This window comes from Prosopis cineraria, unplaced genomic scaffold, assembly GCF_029017545.1.
Source record: "Prosopis cineraria cultivar Desert tree isolate PC_DT_omini unplaced genomic scaffold, ASM2901754v1 PC3, whole genome shotgun sequence".
NCBI lineage: Eukaryota > Viridiplantae > Streptophyta > Magnoliopsida > Fabales > Fabaceae > Prosopis > Prosopis cineraria.
In genome coordinates this window covers 47943322-47957583 of record NW_026555334.1, presented here as the reverse complement: position 1 = coordinate 47957583, position 14262 = coordinate 47943322, and the positions used below count along the sequence as shown (strand labels likewise).

The 14262-nt window shown below is 36.1% G+C and overlaps 1 protein-coding gene across 1 annotated transcript; it reads right to left on the bottom strand.

The window, feature by feature from the left end:
• Window positions 1-4935: 4935 nt before the first annotated feature.
• On the bottom strand, window positions 4936-13514 carry LOC129306011 (uncharacterized). The gene is made up of 13 exons (XM_054946300.1): window positions 13375-13514; window positions 12998-13169; window positions 12677-12894; window positions 12146-12206; window positions 11854-11926; window positions 11382-11459; window positions 10924-11081; window positions 10223-10391; window positions 9129-9594; window positions 8609-9010; window positions 8054-8257; window positions 5745-5878; window positions 4936-5393 (listed from the first exon to the last, which is right to left on the bottom strand). Exons 2-13 carry the CDS (start codon window positions 13167-13169, stop codon window positions 5210-5212), a joined length of 2319 nt encoding a protein of 772 aa, XP_054802275.1. The 5' UTR covers window positions 13375-13514; the 3' UTR covers window positions 4936-5209.
• Between the last annotated feature and the right edge of the window lie 748 nt (window positions 13515-14262).

Here is a 14262-nt window from a genome sequence, read left to right as displayed (position 1 = left end):
TCTTAAAGATTTGAGGTAATTAGGGAAAATTTAATTCTTATAGTTAAATGTTAATTATGTTGTAAAATGTGATTTGTAAGATAAATTGATGATGCATATTGGTAAATACTTGATTGCGAAATAGTTTGGGAAAGAGAAAACCTTGATTCTACCACCCTCAATGTTTTATGAAATTACTTGTGATTTATTACTATGGGTAGAGAATTTTTGATGAATTATATGTTAAATTGTGAAGTATTTGTGTTATGTGAGTTTATGTGTTGAGAAATGATTGTTAAAATGCATATTATGTATGAAATATGCATAGCATGATCATTGGCAGGAGTTCGTCTGGGGAGAGGAGTAGAAATCCATGTGGTATTGGCAATGACCGTTGGAATTGAGAATTAGCTTTGGCACCGACCGCTGGAATCGGGAGGTAGCCCTTGTCCCATGGTTGATTCAAGACTGTCCCACTTATTCTACGAGGGACTCAAACCTAACTAGTCTCCATCGGTTCATGAGGAGCCTAGTTAAGGGTACGACATCCCATCGGATTACATAAGTGTGTGAGTTACCCTTGGTCCAATAGCTCCTTACAAGTAAAAGGTTGGGTTAGTCTGTGAAAGACGTAGCCACGTGAAAGCCACCGGTTTCGTGTCGGAGGTAACAAAAGGATATAAGGCTGGCGCATGATCATGCATATAAGTCTGGCCACATGGTTGTTAGTTTTGTGGTCTGACACTTGTTAAGGGTGCATGGTTATTATTTTTGTGACCTTATGTTATGTTTTTGTGAAATGACATGATATGGTGTTTTGTGGTAAGTCCAGTCACATGGTTGTTAGTTTTGTGAACTATAACCTAATGCTATGTGAAATATATATTTATGTGCCTAATTGTATCTATTTATAATTAGTATGTAACTGCAAGGGTTAAGTGAAACTTGGTTATTGAGTGGTTGTACTCACCCCTCAATTTTTAATATTTTCAGGACCTAACTCATCGGATCCAAGTCGGGAAAAACATACAAAGGCTTAGGATTGGTGGAGTAAATCCTCTATATGCCTCTCTTTTGCTCTTTACATGTGTATTTGTCAATGTCTTTGCCAACTAGTAGCAATTGTCATGATTGGTGCACTACTTACATGATTTTATATTTAACTAGTATATTTTGTGCCCTGAGTTAGTGCGTTTTTATTGTGAACCTGTGGATAAAACCAAAATACTTGTACAAGTAAGAACATATGTATTTTTGAGAAATATAAATGAAATGGTTGATTTTGTACAACTTTTCCTCCTTCTCTATATTTTGTGAAAGTTAGGGTTGAGTGGTGATTTTATGAAACAAGTTTGTTTGATTGCATGTGGTGTATTGCACAAGTCCGCAAGAGTCCATTAAGTGTGGTTGGAGGGTTGTTGTAAGCTATTGGCACGTTTGGTTGAGTTGGAACACCCCATTTGAGAAATTTTGTGAAAATGTATCAAAATGGGTCTTGGTGTCTAACTTTTGATAGAAAATAAATTTGAGTGTGAAACCTATGCCATTAGCTAAAGTTAGAAGAAAGCTCCGTGTAGACACCAAAACCACTTCAATCGGACGTCGGACGGAGATTTAGGATGCGCCGAAAGTTCGTTCCCTGTGTTGTCAAATGACAGCACTAATTTGTTAAATCTCGTGCAATGCACCGTGGCGCATGGCACAGAGGAGACACGCCGCGGTGCACGTGTCATTTTCTATACAGAAATAATTTTTGAATTTTAAAACTCATTATTTAGGACTCAATTAGTTTCCAAACTTTCACTTTGTTTTTAAAACTCTAATTTGGAGTCCCTAAATTATGTTTGAGATTTAAACTATCGAGATTGGAATTCCTATGAAATAATTTTTGTGAAATTCTCTTTAAAATCTCAGATAACTATGATTTGGAGTTAATCGTAGTTTAACCTTAGAGAGGTTACAGGTAATTTAAGAACAACATTGCTCTTTTGAGAATAATTTAGTGATAAAATTACACCTTAACCTAAAAAAATAGAAGATCAAAGATATCAGGCTACATAGAAAGCTTAATACAAGGATTTTTTTGTTAAAGATTTTTAATAAACTCTGTGTGTGTTTGGTTTTTAGTTTGCTAAAAGTTCATTTGATGAAAGTCTATTTGATGAAAGTCAGTTCTTGTAATCAAATTTGTATTTGGATACATTTTTTTAAAAGTCAATTTAGTAAATTGAAAGTTGTTTGGATTAACGATGATTTGTGCTTTTGAAATGTACTTTTGAATATATAATGACCACAAATGACATTGATTTATGATAATTTATAACTTTTGTTATACAAATATAATATATTAAAAATGTGAAAAAAATTCAAAATAACATAAAATTTAATATGTTAAATAATAAGAATAAAAAATGTAAAGTTTAATATTGAAAAAAAATGTAATAAATAATTCAACAGTCATTAATATTGAATGGCATACCCTATAAATAGGATTAAAAATATTTTTTTCTTTTTCATATACAAAAGGTTTATAAAATTGCTTCCCTATATACACTAAATTCAAATTCTAATAAAACAAAGCACGCAATAAGTACTATAACGGAATAAAGGTAGTATAGTAAATTCAAAAACTCAATACCAAAAAGTCAGTTTGAAAAGCTTCAAAAAGTTAAGTTTTCAAATCTACTTTCAATAGCTTTCTTAATATACATTTAAAAAGTTAGTTTGCTCAATCATAAAATTCTCAAACAACATCCTTCATTCAAAAAGTGTAAAAGTACATTTCAAAAGCTAAAAGTTATGTATCCAAACAAGCTCCCAATTGGATTTCAAGATTTTTTTATTTGTTAGCATATCTTTATCTAAATTTTTTATACAATGCTTTATGGTCTTGGATACTCCCCCTCGACCTCTATTATAAAACATTTATAATCAACTATTTTATTGAAATTTATAAATGGTTGGTTCATTAAACATGTCTCAAAATAAAAAAAAATCAACTTTATCTCTATCAAAAACATGATAAGGGAGATACACAATATACAATGAGCAATAAAATTAAACATACAACAAGAGTAAATTGAAAAATAATAATAAATAAATTTTGTGCACCTTATGTTAATGACCAAATAATTTTTCTCAGTGTTTTATAATAGTAGAGAAGTATAAAAAAAGGATGACCAATCTCCCTTAAAAGTTGGCTTTCCTCCTTTAAAAAGAAGGTAGAGGAGGAGCAAATATAGATCTAGATTATTAAATTGATTTTAATTATTTAGATTTATAATGTTTTGGGCTAATGAGGTCAAATTTATTAATGATCAAAAGAGTTTACAAAGTACCAACATAAAATTCAAAAACAGATAAACCCAACCCAGAAACAAACAAAAACAACAAAAGAAACATCCAATGATGGTAAAGAAACACTCATAAGGACACCCTGCAATCCAACAATGAAATAGCCAACATATGATGCTCCGAGGACTAGAAAAATGGTTATAAAGGGTAGTAATCCTAAGATTTGCTCTACAATAGAGCTCAACCCCTTAGACGCCCTTGCTACTTCTACACTTATAGCTTTCAAACACTGCCTCAAACCACTGCATGATTGTAGAAACCTTATGGTTTTGGATATAACTAGACCTTAATCTTTTGTATGATTTTATTGTGGCCTTATAATTCTAAAAAAAAAACACTGCCTTGAACCAAAGGAGGAAGAAACTCTCTGAAAGCCTTCGCACACCTCCAGAAATTCAGAACACATTGCAGAAATTAGCCATTCAGTGTTTAACCACAGGTCAAATCCACCTTTAACCTCATGTCTTAACAATGTCACCTCATATATAGCAACTAATACACCGCTGCAAGTATAACATCCTGGTGGAACCCATCTCTTGTCATCTACTTTTTAACAATTTTTCCACTGATTGCAGTCAAATCATCATGCCAACATAGACACTAGCAGAATCCCATGGCACTAACATCTATATTCTCCAATCCATCATCAGATAAAGGAGTGCATTTTAGATTATTCATTAATCTCATTCCAATTTCAATGATTCTAGCAGGAAGGAAAATGTCATGCCACTTGTTTTCCCCAAACTCAGAATATTTATCATCAACCAAATTCTCACACAAAGTCATATAGAGACAATGAAAGGCCATGCCAAGTGGAGCAATTCAAAACCAAACTCAATATCACCTCTAGATTTGTCTCATTCTCCATTATATTTAAGTTCCATTGCCTCTGAAAGTTGTATTCTATGAGAAAGAGTAGCCACTGAACCTTTGAAATCTTCTCCAATTGTTACGCCTAGAATAGCCAATCTGAGTTCCGTCACCACTGCCAAATATTGAAGTCACTGGTGTAGAAGAAATTGTTTACTCAATTTATTTCTTTAATTGGCCAAAGAACTACTCCCATAACCTAATTACTATCACCACTCGTCGATCTAAATATTGCCAATGTTGATTTCTTCATCCTCAATATCATTGTCTTTAGATCTGCCAGAAAAAGCTCATCACCAAACTCAGTTTGAAAACAACTATCCTCTTTCTTTCTCGATCACATCGATTTGTGATTTTGCTACTCTCCATCAGACCTTGAATCGTGATTTGCTCCATTCTTCACCACCTTTGTTTTTGTCAAAAACTCAACCTCTGTTTTTGATGATACGATAATGCTGACACTTAAGGTGCTCCCCCTTAATGGCCGAAAAGACGCGTTAGGAACTAAACTCTCACCAAAGGAGAGGACTAATGCTCACACTAAGGAAACCCCAGGAGAGAAACTAAACCCTTACAAGCGAAGGGAACTTTTCACATGGATACATAAGCCTCACAAAGTACAGATTTAATTTGAATTGTTCATATTTATTCATTGACCTCTCAAGTATCATTTTCTATCATATCTATTCACTGACAATATTGCAAACTTACATCAAAACTGGGCTGCCTATGTAGTGAATGATGACTTCTTTATTGAACTCTTTTGTGGCCAAATACAATAGCTTCTGTCAAGTATTATCACATTTCTTTCTTCACCACATGCCACATATTATGATTATAATTATATGAAATATATTTTCGTTACTTAAAGTTAGTTCTTTTTATCATATATACCCGTGCATCTGTTGCAAACTTACATCAAAACTGGTGTGGGATGCTATACATTGGGCTGAGCCCAAGGTATTTAGCAAGGTGCATTGTCCATATTTGAACGACAGCAACAAACTTATGACGATTCAGCACCACCAACATTAGAAGTGTTGTCAATCATCTGTTTAGTTGATATCACCCTGTCCAAGGTCTCATCTGAAACTACGATCCCTGTTGTCTCCAAGCTCGCAACTACTGCTACTGCCGCATCTAGTTCCCCAAGATCAAGGCACACTGAGATGATCTCATCATAGAGCGGTCTGAAATTTGGCATTAAAAAGGAACTTGTAAGCAGCGAACTACGTATATGGGAACAGGGAAAGTGGTAAACAAATGTTGCCTTCATCTTACAGTTAACAATCAAAGAGATAAAAATATCGCACCATCTAACATAACCCAAAAGGCCGACAACCAACAATGCCATCAATGCCCAAAAGAAAGAAAGACAAATTAAAACGAAGGTGGAAACAAAAAAAGGAAACTTTCTATAAAGTTATGTAGAGCTTTAGTATTTAAGAAAGCATGGAATGAGTTGAGTTTCAAAATTTTCATTCATCAGGTAAAGCAATGTAGAATTACAGGAGCATTGTCATTAGAAAAAATAGAATTACCTCCCAAATTTATAACCAAGACTATGAGTCGTCTGCAATATCGTCAAGAAAGATGAAGGCAAAGGTGCTCTTATGGCAGCACGCAATATCATAGCACAATCACCAATAGTCGGTGTTCCTCCTAGTTCTATAACCTGCATCATACAACCCAACATCTCATTCAGCATTTAGTTTTTCTTCTTCATTGGTGAAATCAAGAAATCATTATGCCTGTATCAGCGATTGCTCTTAATATCATACAGAACTTTTAACAAGACCAGAGGAAGTCTCGTAGATAGTTACAAGAGTAACAGGTATGCATGTGCGCGCGCATGTCGAAGCCAAACTTAGAATATGAATTAATTTTACACTTACATTATGATTTAACTAAGAAGGCCATTAGAAGAACCAGTAAGGAGGGTTGAGCAAATGGCATTTAGTCTTATGAAAAGATGTAGTGCTATGTCTGGTGTCATGGAAGTAGAAATGAGGGTAGAAGTCACCAAAATGCTTGTTTGGTTAGATGGAAGCTGAAAATTTTCCATTTCCATTTTCATCAAAATGGGTGGAAGTTAATTCTTCCTCGTGACCATAGAAATGAGCAGAGTTCCATGGAATTGTATTTTTAAAATCATTTTGTCCTTAATTATTTAACTTAACTAACAAATTTACCCTTTCACCATTTTTAGTCCCATCCACTATACCTGACACTTCATACACCCTATTTGGTATCTTGGAAGAGCTTTTTATGAAAGTAGAAATGAAAGTGGAAGTGGGGATTTAAAGTCTGTTTGGTATCCCTATGGAAATTTTCTATCATTTTAATTTAACTTATGTAGATGTAATATGAAAAGACCGTGATATTCATCAGTAACAACTCCCAGTGCTTGGACAACCACCATCCTAGAAGACTGTGGACTGTTGTGAACCACTGACCTCAAACTACTGCTTAGACTCCATTTACAGCAAGAGAAAAAAACCAGAAATCAAATACACATTTATCAGGAAGCAAGACAGCCATTTCCAAACAAGCAATTGAACAAAATCCACGCAGACTTCCATGGGTGAAATTAAAACTAAGAATAAAATCTGCTCTTCATCGAGTGAAGAGTGGCATTACAAATCTTTATTGCAGATAATAGGAGGCAGTTGACGTTGCAGGAGAGAAGTGGGGAAGGTTGGGTGAGAGGGCGTGGAGGAAGGGATAGCACTAAACACTTCCATTTCCATGCTCTCTTTGGTTCCCATGTGCTAAACGGGGCCTTAGTGGCAATGATTGCTTTTGATTGGTGTATCGTGACCCCATTGCCCTATAGTCTCCATCTCGCAAGCTCTTTACCAAAGTTCCCATTTTTTGTGAAAGCGCTGGTTCTCTTTTTCTGTACCTCCTACCCCCAACCTCATTTTCATAAATATGCCCCCTGCCATTTTTGACACTGTCTCAAGTCTCAACCTCCTTCACCAACATCAGCAACTAAGCTCAAAAGGTGGTTATCAAATATGATATGGGTTCAACAGCAGGCAGGTGGTTTCAGCATCAGACCACTGAACCACAATCAATTTGTGGCTCACTTCAATTATGATAAACGGCGGTCTCAATAGTTTCTGATCTATGCAAAAATTTCTGTTTCAGATCTCGCCCAATTTTTCATATCTTTATTTCAAATTTATGTTTCTTGTTATGGTAAATGAATCTTGTTTATTCTAGTTTGAATGGGTTCTTCAAAGGTGGGTGTTGATTGTGGTACACATTGGTGACAATTGGTGTTCTTGGCTGGACATGATGGCTACAGTGAGCGTTGATGGGGGTACACAGTTCTTCATGGTGGAATAATTTCCATAGATTTTTTTTTTATTTTGCTCAAGGCATTATGATTTTTCAATATTATAAACACGTATATCATATTGAAATTATATATGAATTCTGTGGACATACCAAATATATTTTTTTAATCTAGTTCTACTTTTTATTCCATTTCTACTTCTTATTCCACTTCTACTTGCACTTTCATCAAAACCAATTCCAACTACCAAACACGACAGAGGGAGTTCCAGATACCAAACGGGGTAGAGAAAGACCAAGAAAGACACTTGAGGAGGTCATTGATCAGAACCTCTTGGTGAATGATATACAAAGTGTTTTGCAATCCATATAGCTAACTTTACTTAATTGGGATAAGAATTGATGCTATTGAAGAAGCAAAAATTCTAATGCCTACATGAAATCAAGTTAACTAGTAGCTGAAACCAATTTAAAACAACAAAGACCATAAAAATGACTGCTAAAAATAAGATGCACATGAATATGTAATAAAGGTGTGGTTACTTGCCTTCTGCATAACTTTAATCGCTAACTCAACTTCCCATTCCTGAGACCACCTACGTGGACATCTGTTCTTCAATTCTTTCTCCCATGTCCATCCCCAAGCATCAGCTATGGTATACATGTCTGATACATCAAACACTTTCCGTTTTCTTAGCTCCTTAAATGCTTCAAATATGTCCTCAGGAAACCAATCATCATCATCATCATCCTGCATGGAAATCCTTTAGGTCTCAGAAGCACATTAACAAGTTGACAGTCGATAGAAACTTGGTAGTATGGGATCCCACTAAACAGTATGGGATGCTTAATGGGGTATTTAAAAAGGTTAGTTCTCCAATCTCAACAGCCAGCTTTTGGGTTAGGGTTTCCATCTCACTTTAGTACCCATCAACAATAAATACTAGCAAATAATATGCAAGACTGTCTGGAAAAATACTCACCCAGATGCTGCTTATAGCCTGGGATTTTTAGCATATTTGCCTAACTGACTAAGCAAGTTAAATAAACACCATTCCCACACTTAAAAAAAGGGGTAAAGGCCACCATGTGACTTTCATACCTCAACCTGCAACTTAGACACTTTTTTTGACTTTTTTGATGAGGAGTTTGGTTGGTCAGAATCTTTCAACAATTGAACTCCAATCATTTGAAGGGACTTTTGAGTTTCAACTTCATTGTCCTTCACCCTGTCTACATCTTGGTTGTCAGCTGGTTCTGCTTCTTCAGGCTGTTCTGCTTCCTCTTCCTCCTCCTCATCAGCTTCATCATCTTCAACTTCTTTTGCAGCATCTTCCACAGCTTCAACATCATCCAAAATTTCAGGAGGCCCAGGTTTACCGGAATCCATTGGCTTTTCATGATTATTAGTCATGCCTTCTCCCAAGAAGCGTCGCTTCCAAAATTCTGTGTCTCCTTCATACAGTTTTATTCTTGAAATAAATGCATCCAACTCTTCATCCACCTAGAAAATAAACCGCATTCAAATTTATACATTATATCTTGAAGATCAAGGCAAGAATAAATTAAAAGGCAATTTCTTAACATGTGTGTTATGTATGAATACTGGATAAAGGATTTACCTCTTCTTCCTCCTCCTCCACAGGAGGAACCCAAAGGGGCCGACCGCGAGATCGATTTATTCTCCTTGCTTTCTGTACACGCTGGTAAAGAACATTTCTAGTTCCATCAGTTGGCAGGCCTTGTGCTTCCAGTTCTTCCTTCAATTCTGACACTATCATCTTACTAGCAGCCTTAGGCTTTAAAACGTTCTGCTCAGGACCCTTTATAATTTTCTTTAACCTCTCCTCCACTTTAATGTAATCAAATTCAGATGCACCATCACCTAAAACTGAAAGTCCTTCATTTTGCAAGGTCTTTAGAAGTTTACGATGGTGTAGTTTCCACTCCTCAAGACATCTTTGTTTAAAGGAGGTTTCCATAGGGTTGGAATATACAAATCCAGCAGCATCAGGGTCTAGAGGTGTTTTTCCTCTTCGAGGCACCCATCGCTTGCGCGCTCCAGTAAGGCCACCCTCTGCAATATATCTGGTAATGAAATAGGAAGAATGCTTTTGATTATTGCTGGCACCTGCCTTAAATAGAGGGGGAAAGAAAAAATGAAACCAGAAAGAATATGCTAAAATGGGGTACAGAGAAGAACGAAAACCTGGCAGAGAATGAAAGAATTCATGAATCATCAAGCTGAGTAGCATCATTACAAGCTTTCCTCTTTCATCCACTCTCTCCCTAACTAACTACCTGCAACTCATTTCATGTAATCCCAACCATACCCCTCTAACAGACTCTTACTGCTAAAATATACTAGGCCCTCTTTACTGCATAACCATGTATCAAAAAGTTATTTGACTATAGGAACTAGGAGTTACTTATTACCAATATTTAGAATTTGATCAGTTACTTTGCAGTTATACTGTATTAAAGAAGTAAACTATAGAAACACACAACTCATCACCATGAGATTAGCCTGCACGCTGCCCATGCACAGCATCTAGAAATCTAAATTTTCTTTGAAAAAAGATGAAATTTAAATTCAAACTAAAAGTTAATAATCATAATAGCCTCAATTAGGGATTCATTGCCCAAATCAAGGATAGATACTGTCACACAAACACGCACATAGAATGCAGAAGAAACATTGCAACAGAAACAATACCTAGCAATGTAATCAATCTCATAACCAAGTTCAGCCTCCTCTTGTAAGGGTTCAATCCATGAGCTGACCAACGTGCGGTATTTTCTGCTCAATATCATTGCCCGTGGTGGAATTGCTTGCTTATCTTTGGCCATAGCTTCTAAAGCTTCAAGCATTTCAACAATCCTCCCTGAATTTAAAAATGACTACAAGCTGAGGCAACCATTTGAAATAGTTGTAGGAGAATTCAGGCTAAAAATCCTTCCAAAGTTAATTCCAACTCTCCTCCTCAATAAACCTTAGTATCAGATTAGGAGCAACATAACCAATATAAATTTCTTAGTCAGCATAAATACCTGTATCACACAGTAAAAGGATTCAACACTGTATTTTCTTGAACACAAGTTGGTAAGAAGGGGTCAGATGCCCGAAGAGTACATTCACTGGTACTAAACAGTTTTCAACTTTTCAGTTATTATTACAAATAAATATGCTGAAATGAGGAAGAGATGGGAGAAACAAAAGAATGGAGGGTTACCAAACGGGATAAGGACAGGAAAGAGAACTATATCATAAAGGAGATAGGAGGATTACCAAAAGCAGTAAGGACGGGAAAGAGAATTATATTATACAGGCGACAGAATGAAATTTCAAATTCTGTAAAAGTAGAGATAACATCAGTAAAAATGACAAAACAGCATTATAAAGTAATATAGCCTTACCTTCTCGACACAAAGCCCGTAGATACAGTGAAAGTGGATCTCCGTATTTCCCTTCATTATGAACCAAAGTTGTACCACCTTCAAAGTTTTCAAGAGCACGAAAATGCCTGATAGCTTCTCGTACTACACAGTATTTAGTAAAACATTCCACCAACAGCCTGAAAAGGTGGTTAAACAGGCTAGAAGAAAAAATCAAGGTGACAAAATATAGGACCCACTGCCAAAGTGAAGTAACTTAGGAGCTTAGTTAATACATAAATCCCCAAAGACTATAAGTTATTATTCAGTTTTCTACAGAGCACATAAAACTTAGAGGGGAACTAAAATTAATGCATAGCTTAGTAGACTGTCCCCAAAATGACAAAATTTATCATAGCTATGTTATCATGTGTGCAGCATTTAGCATAATAGAGAGTCAGGTTTAAAAAAAAAAAAACTATGAAGATAATGCGTCTTACGCATGGGTCTTAGCATTTGGTTGTATCCGCTTGTGATCTTCAACCATCATGCCAAGTAGCTCAGCAACATCTTGAATTCTAAATGTCATAGGAAAAAAAAAAAAACAGGGTGATCAAATCAAACATACAATACTAACCAATCTAGAGATGATTAAATTTAAGGAACCATAGGGAAGACTTCACATTATTCTTCATAAAACTGAAAACAAGTAAAATGTGAGTAAATTAGCACATATTAAAGAGAAAATTAAAGGCATTACAGCCTCTTATGTCTTAGAATATAGATCAAAGGGCAGGAAATGGTGTTAAATGATAAGTATATATAATTCATGTTAGCAAATTTGCTTATACTTCAAGAACCATGCAGGTTGAGGCTGAGAAACAATTTAAACTCATTGAGAATATGGACTATCATGCAACAATATTGCTATATGGAAATGTTGTGCATGGCACACACAAGCAATGCACTAACCTGTCATAAGATTCAGCTCTAGTATATGCTTGAATAACCCAATTGTAGGTCTCTGTGTCAGGCTTCATATAATCTGTCTCAAAAAGATAAACCATTTCACATGGAAAAATATTTGAGCAAGATACTGGATAAAATTTTTCTAGCATTTGAAACTTGAGAAGGAGACAAGTTTAACACAAGAAACACACACTGCGAAACCAAGATTATACTGAAAAGGTTAACAGAATTAATAGCAGTAAAGAAATATAAGCACCAGAAAAGGGGCATGGAAGAAGTAAAAGAAGATATTGACCTTCTCCAAATTCCATATTCTCAAATGTAGCAAAAGCTATTTCAGGTATTCCGCAGCTAGCCTAATTCAGTTAAAGCAAGAGAGATGACATAAGTTTGGTGCAATATTCAATCATAATGTGAAGTAGCTAGCAAAACTCAAACAACCTCAATCAGTTTTTCACAATTAATTGCAAATTTATTAACAGAAATAACAATTGTTTGTGCAAAACATGTGAAACTAATGTACCCCAGCCACATCTTCTCTTCAGAAGAACCACATTAATTACCTTCACGAAGACTTACAATAAAAAAGAGAACCACGAATTACAAAGCAAGGATTTGATTGGTGCTTTCAGGAAGAGGATAAAAAATTAATATGGCCCACGAATCAGGGCCAGAATAGTCATCAAATGGAAAATACCTAAGAAGAAAGAACTGCTTGTACAGCCTGTAGCTGTCAAAGTATTCTGACGTCTATGACCTACTCAGTCTCATCAATGCAAAAGAAAGAAATGAAAGAGAGAGCAATAACCACATTCAGGAAGGGCACCTGCACGCTGAGCAGACAATTGAAATGGAATGTTGTTGCCATCCTCCCTGCCGCCTCCATCTCATATGCAATTTCCAAGGCATTGGAATGGTCCCCCACTTTGCAGTCTTCCTCAATTAGAAGATCATAAACCTTATCAGCAGCTCTCAGGCCTCCTTTGGCACCTTTGAAGAACACTCGGTTGGCATCTTCCAAATGATTGTTCCTAACAAGTTCCTCTGCATGAGATGATACGGGTCACAAAGACCACATCCGAAACCATAAAATAAAGAGGTTGTGTTCAATAAATGCATCAAATGAATAATTTAGAGGTTTTCGTACCAATAAGCACCATCCATGCTTGACGTATATCATAATTTAGATTTTCCATAGCCGCAAGTATTTCTAGACCTCTGGAGGTACGCCCTTTGCACCCGAACAATCTAATCAAGGCCAGAAATGTCTCGTGAACAGGACGAAGCCCTGCACTCAACTCTCTTCTCAGTGATTGCATCTGCATATACGTAAGGATATATACGTTTTAGTTTCAAAAAGGCCCTGGGTTTGAGCTCAAACCCGAAATTGATCCCTTGTTTTTTTTTCCTTGCTCAGTTCTATTTTGCCCCATTATTAAGTCCGTGAAAAAACATAGGTTTCAACTTGGAGACAATATTTACAAAAATATTATTGGAGACGATGTTTTGCACGAAGAAATTTGCCTTAACAAGCGCATTGCAGGATTTTGTGTGCAGCCAAGTGATAAAAAAGGGAATACCGCGGCTTCTTCATCACCATTGAGGACATGCGACACTATCAAGCCATGAAAGGACCTAGGACCGGGGCTGAGCCCAGCAGCAATCATGTCGTAGATAACCTCAGAGACACTGACGGGGTCGTGATTCCGGGCACGGTCCATGAGCTCCTCCATAAAAGTGAAGCGAAGCACATTCTCGAGGGCTGCGTCGTCATCCTTTAGCTGCCTCTTCCTTCTCGTTCGCTTCTCTGGAGCTGAAACCGCAGCCCGAATGACGACGCTTCGACGAGATAGTCGACTCAATTGAATGGGAAAGATGTGGAAGGCAGGAGAGCAGTGGACATGGGGATAAGAAATCGGGAGTGTCAGAGCAAGTGACACTGTGAAACGCAGCTGAGGCAGCTGCTGAACGTAGATAATTCTGGTGAGGCAGACAGCGAATCCGAGCGCGAACAATGTGATTCCAAATTTCCAACGACGAGTCGTTTATTTTTGTTGTTGAAATATTAAAGGTAAAGTAACAAATTTAGTCATATATTAGTTTTAAATAGTATCTGATAATATAAATTATTAAATAATACAAAATAAATTACAAACTTTTAAAAATGGAATATCATTAGCCTGCTATTAACTTCACTAACGGATGTCATGTGGGGCTCATAATGACACGTGATGCGACATGGGCACAACATGTCAGTATGATAAATATGTAAATTTAGTCACAAACTATTTTTTGAAGAGTATTGGGTAGCTTCTATTGTAAAAAAACAAATCATCCAATACTTTTTCCTCAATTTTGACCAAAACACCATTTATTTTCATACTTATGAGACCCACAAAGCATTAATTTTTT